Raw genomic sequence first — 8,048 nt, forward strand, 5'->3', positions numbered from 1 at the left:
TGTGTGTGAGAGAGAGAGAGAGAGAGAGAGAGAGAGAGAGAGAGAGAGAGCGAGCAGGCGTTGTGAGTCAAAGAGAAGCCAAATGAAAGCAAATTCCTGGGAGGAGAGGAGGAGAGGAGGAGGACAGGAGGAGGAGAGGAGGAGGAGAAGTAGAGAAGTGGCGGTGACGGCGTTGGCTAATACTCCTCGTTAGATTCATTTTGTTCCCTAAATGAACGGCAGCGCAGGACGGAGCTCTCATAACCATGGCGACACGCCGCAAATGAAAGGAGAAAGCCCATACATCTTCCTGCTGATTTACTTGTTTATTACACAATCAACATGAGTGTGTGTGTGTGTGTGTCTGCATGCATGTGTATGTGTATGCTTGTGTATGTATGTATGTATGTATGTCTGTATGTGTGTGTGTGTGTGTGTGTGTATGTGTGTGTGTCTGCATGCATGTGTATGTGTGTGCTTGTGTATGTATGTGAGTGTGTGTGTGTGTGTGTGTGTTTCTGTTTCTGATTGAAGAGCCTGTTTGCATTCATAGAACGCTTTGACCTTTATCACTGCATCTGCAAAATAGACAGAATGGTTGAGACGAGAGACGTAAACAAAGACACTTTACATAGAGTTAAGGAACGAGAGCCTCTGATTGGCTCAGCCCAAGACTTCATCTCCATGTAGTTAGTCTTCAATTCCAGCTCGCAGCAGGCCAGCGGAGGCCAGGGGGAGGCTGGTGGAGGCCAGGGGAGGCCATTGAGGCCATTGTTGTTGTTGGTGTTGTTGATGATGTTGGTGTTGTTGTTGGTGTTGTTGATGATGTTGGTGTTGTTGGTGTTGTTGATGATGTTGTTGTTGATGTTGTTGATGATGTTGGTGTTGTTGATGATGTTGTTGTTGTTGTTGATGATGTTGTTGGTGTTGTTGATGTTGATATTGTTGTTGATGTTGATGTTGTTGTTGTTGATGTTGATGTTGTTGATGATGTTGGTGTTGTTGTTGGTGTTGTTGATAATATTGATGTTGTTGTTGATGTTGTTGTTGTTGTTGATGATGTTGATATTGTTGGTGTTGTTGATGATGTTGTTGGTGTTGTTGTTGATGATGTTGTTGTTGTTGTTGTTGTGTTGTTGTTGTTGTGTTGCAGGCTGAGCTGCTGCAGAGCCATTGCGAGGCCCAGAGAGACGCCCTGGACCAGATGAGTATGCGGCTGCAGCAGCCCCAGTACTGCAGCACGGAAGACAGGGGGCGGGACTACACACACATGGCCAAGAACAACAGGTACCACTCTCATTGGACCGTTCACACTGGAGGAGAGGAGAGAAGGATGGGGGGAGAGTAGAAGAGAAGAGGGGCGGGAGAGGAGGGGATTCGGGGAGGAGGAGGAGAGGGGGGGCTAGGCAGAGGGGAGGGGATTAGGGGAGGAGAGGAAGGGATGACCAGAGGATTGGATAGGGGAGGTGGAGGGGAGAGGAGAGAGGAGAGAGGAGAGAGGAGAGAGGAGAGAGGAGAGAGGAGAGAGGAGAGAGGAGGGTAGAATATAACAGGGTAGAACAGAAGTGGTTCTCCTCAGAGTGTTAATCAGGGACACTGGGTGTTACCCTGGCTACGTCAGTGTTACCCTGGCTACGTCAGGGCCTCCACACGCTCTCCTAACAAACAGCAGAAGAAGAAGAAGAAGAGCTCCTCTTCCCTCCCAGCAACAGGGAAGTCTCATCTTCTTTTAAAAAAACTGAGTGTTTGTTCTGAGCTGAATGAGACATCACACACACACACACACACACACACACATGCTATCTGCTGTCCCCAGTCACCACCAGGGTTACGGCGCTCTGCCGTTTCACACCTGGCTTTGAGACCCCCCCCCCCCTATCACCATCATTCAGGAGACACACACACACACAAACACACACACACACGCACACACACACACAGACATACTACTGTACACACATGCACACGTACTGTGTGAAGTGGTCTTGTGTGTAATGTGGTCTCATGTTCAACACAATCCGGTCTTTACCCATCCCTCTCTCTCTCCATAACCCTTTACCCTACCCTGTCTCCTCTGCCTCTCTTCCTCCCCTGCTCCTCTCTTCCTTCCCCTCCATCCCTCTCTTTGCCTCTCACTTCCTACCTCACAATTTCGTTCTGCCTCTTCATCCCTCTCGCCACCTCTGCCTTCCTCTTCTCTCTCCCTTCTGTCACTAACCCGGCTCAGAGTAAGTGACAAAATAGGGAGACAAGTCGAGGGTAAAGATAAATGATGATTTTATTTAATAACTAAGGAAAAATAAGTAATCTAGAAATGGGATGTGATAGTCAGTTATATCAGTTGTGTAGGGTGTGGGTGAGTGATCTGTATGTGGAATGTTGTAAGGTGTAAACAAAGGAACAAAACGTTTGCCACTAACAAAGTAGTCAAAAAGCATAACCTGTATGGAGAGAGAGAGAGAGGGACTGATCCCCAATGCACAACTTAAATAGCCACAGGTGTGCTACATCAGCCAATCAGGCCTCCTCTCCCCACTGCCATCCTGCAACACAATCAGAACAAGACAGCAGTGGAGGGAGGAGAACGTAACACCCCCCCCCCCCCCATAACATTTGGGGACTAAAAAGGACCCAAAACCATTTCAAAATACTAACTCAAAATTACAAAATGAACTTATCCCCATAGCCACCAACCTACTCACCACAACAGCACCCCCCCCAGGCCACACCGCACACCTCAGCAACCACGGCCTGTGGAAGCAATTTAAGAGGGCGAAGAGAGCCAGGGGAAGGATACAAAAAGGGAGAGGCTGATGACCAGGAAAAACCAAAATCAAAAAATCAAAAGATGCGGTAACCACAACCATACTCTCAACCAGGGTCAATCAAAAATGTAACCACGACACCCTGGTTCAAAGAACAGAAAAAGCTTCCGCCACCATCAAATAAAAAACAATAGAAGAGCTGCCAGGTCAACACATATTCTACCAGCTCCAAAAGTCCAGACAGCAGCAGGTCAGCAAGAGACTCCGATCTAATCAGTCTTCCTACAAAAACACAAACAAGGCCAGCTACACCCTCACCTTCCTGCGCTGCCACCACAGGACCAGGAGGAGAGCTGGGCACTTCCACACAAATTTTACAGACAACTCGATCAACAGATGTACCAATGGCAGGAACAGAACACAATGGTACAGACTCTGTAAGCTGGTTAGAGTGAGGGACAACAATTTGAACAAAAGGATCACCCATAGAACAATCTCCTTTAGGAACCCCCTTCCTCACCAACAGCTGATCCTCAAGGTAGTAACCCGCAACAACCTCGTCATCAGTAAGAAGCTGTTCAAATAGAACTTTAAGAACAGGGTCAGCTCTCTGCTTCATCACCAGGTCATCTCGAGTAACTACACTAGGACATTTTGACAAAAGGTCACACGCCTTGCTTGTAACCCTTTTTTCAGGGTCAGGTGTAGGAACAGCATTTGCACGGCTCAGCGCACGTGTCACAGCACAGGATGGAACCACCTCAGGGAAACACTGTTTCACAACCAACGGTGGGGATATGTCACCCCAGACGCGTCCACCCGCTAAATTATTCCCCAAAATAACCTCCACACCTTTAACAGGCAGCAACGGCCACACCCCCACAACAACTTCATCAGACGCACCAGTGTCACGCAATATCCTAACTGGAACCTTTTCCCCACTCCCAAGGATAGACACAAAACCATTCGTAATGAAAGGTGCATAATTTGAAACAACCAGAGATTTCTCATCTGGCTGCACACAAGACAAACAGGGGGTAGACCAAGCATCTTCAGTAACTGCTAGCCCAACCGTTTTTACCTCAGGACCAGAAAAAGACCTGGTTTTGCCCTGAAGGACAGGACACTCATTCTTCCAGTGACCTCCCCCCCGGCAGTAGCGACAGGCTCCTCTTCCTTGTGAGCCTCTATCAAATCTAAAGGACGGGGTCTCATTCCTCGCCTCAAAACTAACAGGACGAAACCCAGATGAGCTCCGCCTCTCACTGCGGTCCCAGTCACGAGCACGTAGCTCCCCCAACCTGCCGTTGTGCGTCAAAACAAAGTTATCAGCTAACACTGCTGCCTCAGAAGCTGTACACACCTCGCGTTCACCAAGATATACAGCAAGGTGCTCAGGAACAGAATCTCTGAACTGCTCCAACACAATTAACTGACACAACTCCTCATAGCTGGTAACAGATGAGGCAGAGCACCACCGATCAAACTGTAACGTCAACTCACGGACAAAATCAACATGAGATTGCTCATTACGCCGCTTTGCAGTTCTAAAACGTTGGCGGTACGCTTCCGGAACCAATTGATAAGCACGCAAAATTGCAGTTTTAACTAAGGAATAGTCCCTACAGTCAGCCCTACTTAGAGCAGAGTAGGCCTCCTGGGCTCCACCCGTAATCACGCTCTGTAGGAGCAAGATGCGGTCTGAATCAGACCAACGTCTAACCTCAGCCACTCGCTCAAATAGTAAAAAAAAACGAGTCAAGGTCTCGCTCATTGAACTTAGGCACAAGCTTTAGGTTAGTAGAAATATCAAAATGGGGACCCACACGTTCCCTAGCGGGGTCGGAATCATAGAGAGAAAAACCCCCGACATCTTTACCCTCTTTAATTAACTTAAGATGCTCCCATTGAAATTCTAATTTAGCACGTTCTGTATCCTGACAGATTTTTTCAATCTCCAATTGAACAGTTTTCTCATGCTCTTGCCTGCTTTTCTCATGCTCTTGCTGCAACAACAACAACTCCTTCTGTTGGTCAAAAGTCAAATTACTACTCACGGGAGTTGGGACAGGCGTAAGGGGTAGAGATTCCTCCAGGATACCAGCTTGAATCAGATTATCCATCACGACCGTTCTTAAAGTCTCCTTGAGACGGCTAACAGTTTTACTTATTTCAATCTTATGGAGATCCGCGATTTTCAAAAGTTGGTCCTTACTACATCTCTCTAACAACTCCACTGATGGTTTCTGCATGAACTCTTCGACAATAGAAGCCATGATTAATGTGCACGTAACTACTATAACAACAAATGCCTCCCCACCTGTTGAAGCACACAAAACAGTAGCAGTCGCAGTCGCACCGAGCGCAGCAATGGAGATGTTCAACGGAGCTTCCCCAAATCCTAGATAGCTCAACCCTAGTCTTCGTAGTCTTCGTGTGGCTTCGTGGTGGGTAATTACGCACTCAATACCGCTAACACGGAACAAGTAACCAGCACGCTGGCGCACTCACCCGTGCTACGGCGATGCCCCCGAGACCACTGCTCTAGCCACGGTTACCACACAAAAATAATTTAAAAAAAACAACAAAAGCCCAACGCACTCCCCAAAGGAAATACGCCGCTATGCCTAACATGGGGTATAAGGCATCAGCTCCTAAATCTCTCACCACTGCACAAGGAACAACCACACTCCTACCTAGGTGTCCCAACAGATAGTAGAGCAAATGGCGTCTCTAGCCTGGGCAAGTGTCTGGAGACAAACCGTAGTCCTCTCTCTCCCCCAGCACACAAACAAACACAAATAACTGTTGGCACAAATCACAACAGAAAGGTAACTAAGATGCCACAGCATCAACAAAACAATACCCAACTTATCTCCCAAATGTTTTAGCGCTTAACAAAGAACCAACCAAAGAACAACGAACCAACGAACTAACCAATTTAACAAAGAACCAACCAAAGAACAACGAACCAACGAACTAACCAATTTAACAAAGAACCAACCAAAGAACAACGAACCAACGAACCAACCAATTTAACAAAGAACAACGCTTTACCAAAAAATCCCAAATCACTGAACCTATCAAACAGTGAAACAAAGAGCGCTAACCAAACTACAACAAAAGGTCCTACAACAACTAAATCCGACGGCCGAGCCCCCATTTGTCACTAACCCGGCTCAGAGTAAGTGACAAAATAGGGAGACAAGTCGAGTGTAAAGATAAATGATGATTTTATTTAATAACTAAGGAAAAATAAGTAATCTAGAAATGGGATGTGATATCAGTTGTGTAGGGTGTGGGTGAGTGATCTGTATGTGGAATGTTGTAAGGTGTAAACAAAGGAACAAAACGTTTGCCACTAACAAAGGAGTCAAAAAGCATAACCTGTATGGAGAAAGAGAGAGAGGGACTGATCCCCAATGCACAACTTAAATAGCCACAGGTGTGCTACATCAGCCAATCAGGCCTCCTCTCCCCACTGCCATCCTGCAACACAATCAGAACAAGACAACAGTGGAGGGAGGAGACCGTAACACTTCCTCTTCTCTCTCCCTTCCTCTTCTCTCTCCCTTCCTCTTCTCTCTCCCTTCCTCTTCTCTCCCACCGCCTCTTCTCTGTTCCCATGACGGTTCCGGCCTGTCTCTCCCTCTCTCTCTCTCCCTCTATAATGTTAATGTTAATGTTGCTATTTAGCAGACGCTTTTATCCAAAGCGACTTACAATTACGAATTACAGGGACATTCCCCCTGGAGTAACTGAGGGCTAAGTGCCTTACCCAAGGGCACACTAGTAGTGGTGTGGCTTCAGGCGGGATTTGAACTCACAACCTTCCGATCCCAAGTCCAACTCACTATCCACTAGACCACCACTACCCCACTGCCCACCCTCTCTCTCCCTATCTCTCCCTCCTCTCCTCTCTCCCCTCTCCCTCCCTCTCTTCCCTCTCCTCCCTCTCCTCCCTCTACCCCCTCTCCCCCCTCTCCTCCCTCTCCCCCCTCTCTTTCCTCTCCTCCTTCTCCTCCCTCTCCTCCCTCTCTCCCCTCTCCTCCCTCTCCTCCCTCTCCTCCCTCTCCTCCCTCTCCCCCCTCTCCTCCCTCTCTCTCCCTCTCCCCCCTCTCCTCCCTCTCCTCCCTCCCCCTCTCTTTCCTCTCCTCCCTCTCTCCCCTCTCCTCCCTCTCTCCCCCTCTCCTCCCTCTCTTCCCTCTCCTCCCTCTCTCCCCTCTCCTCCCTCTCTTCCCTCTCCTCCCTCTCTCCCCTCTCCTCCCTCTCTCCCCCACCACGGTTCCGGCCTGTTGGATCACTACCCAGCCTTGAAGCCTTGAAGCTGATAAATACAGGACAGCTGCCATTCAAGGAGAAAGACTCTCCAAACACTCCACCTCAGAGAGAGAGAGAGAGGGAGAGGAGAGGAGAGGGGGGGGGGGACTCTCCCTAAGACCCCTGCTACAGCCCCCACTCTCCACACCCCCCTCCTCTTCCTCCTCCAGATTAGCCACAGGGATTAGCAGCATCAATTAAAGGTGTTCTCTTCTCTTCTCTCTCAGAGAGTCAGCTGAGCTGAGACATGAGGAGTGTCAATAAGACACTCTCCCAACATCGCTCAGTGTGACAGGCTGGCGTGTTGTGATGGGGAGAGAGAGTGAAGGGGAGGGGGGGGGGGGGGGGTGGAGGGGGGGGGGGGAGAGGAGGAGGGTGGTGGAGAGGGAGGGAGGGAGGGGGAGAGGGGAAGAGGAGGGGGATAGAGAGGAGGGTGGTGGAGAGGGAGGAGGGGGGGAGGGAGGGGGGGAGAGAGGAGGGTGGTGGAGAGGGAGGGGAGAGGAGGGTGGTGGAGAGGGAGGGAGAGAGGAGGGTGGTGGAGAGGGAGGGAGAGAGGAGGGTGGTGGAGAGAGAGGGAGAAAGGAGGGTGGTGGAGAGAGAGGGAGAGAGGAGGGTGGTGGAGAGGGAGGAGGGGGGGGGGAGGGGGGGAGAGAGGAGGCTGGTGGAGAGGGAGGAGGGGGAGGAAGGGAGCGACGGGGGGAGAGAGGAGGCTGGAGGAGGGGGAGGGAGGGAGGGGGGGGTGATGAATTAGGTACAGTAGCGCGTGCCTCCTATCAGCAGAGCAGGACTGCTCCTCACAGGGAGATTGATGTTAAATGGATCTGAGGAGAATGGAGGACGGCCCAGAGCATCCCTCACTGCTGCCTCTGTTTCTGGAACCACTCCCCTCTCCTTTACAACACATGTCCTCTCCTCTCCTCTCCTCTCCTCTCCTCTCTCCTCTCCTCGTTGGGGGGGAGAGGGAAGAGGGAGGGAGGCGGGGAG

The 8,048-nt window shown here is 49.9% G+C and overlaps 1 protein-coding gene across 1 annotated transcript in view; it reads left to right on the forward strand.

Annotated features, from left to right (window-relative positions):
- akap6 (A kinase (PRKA) anchor protein 6) overlaps window positions 1–8,048 on the forward strand; it is a gene marked incomplete at both ends in the record, with an annotated part of 211,527 nt that overhangs the window by 126,605 nt on the left and 76,874 nt on the right. Inside the window, one exon of the mRNA XM_080527377.1 lies at window positions 1,133–1,285. Coding sequence (XP_080383503.1) covers window positions 1,133–1,285 — 153 coding nt within the window. The remainder of the gene's footprint in view (window positions 1–1,132; window positions 1,286–8,048) is intronic.

Source organism: Nansenia antarctica, assembly GCF_963989245.1.
Source record: "Nansenia antarctica genome assembly, chromosome: 3".
Lineage (NCBI taxonomy): Eukaryota > Metazoa > Chordata > Actinopteri > Argentiniformes > Microstomatidae > Nansenia > Nansenia antarctica.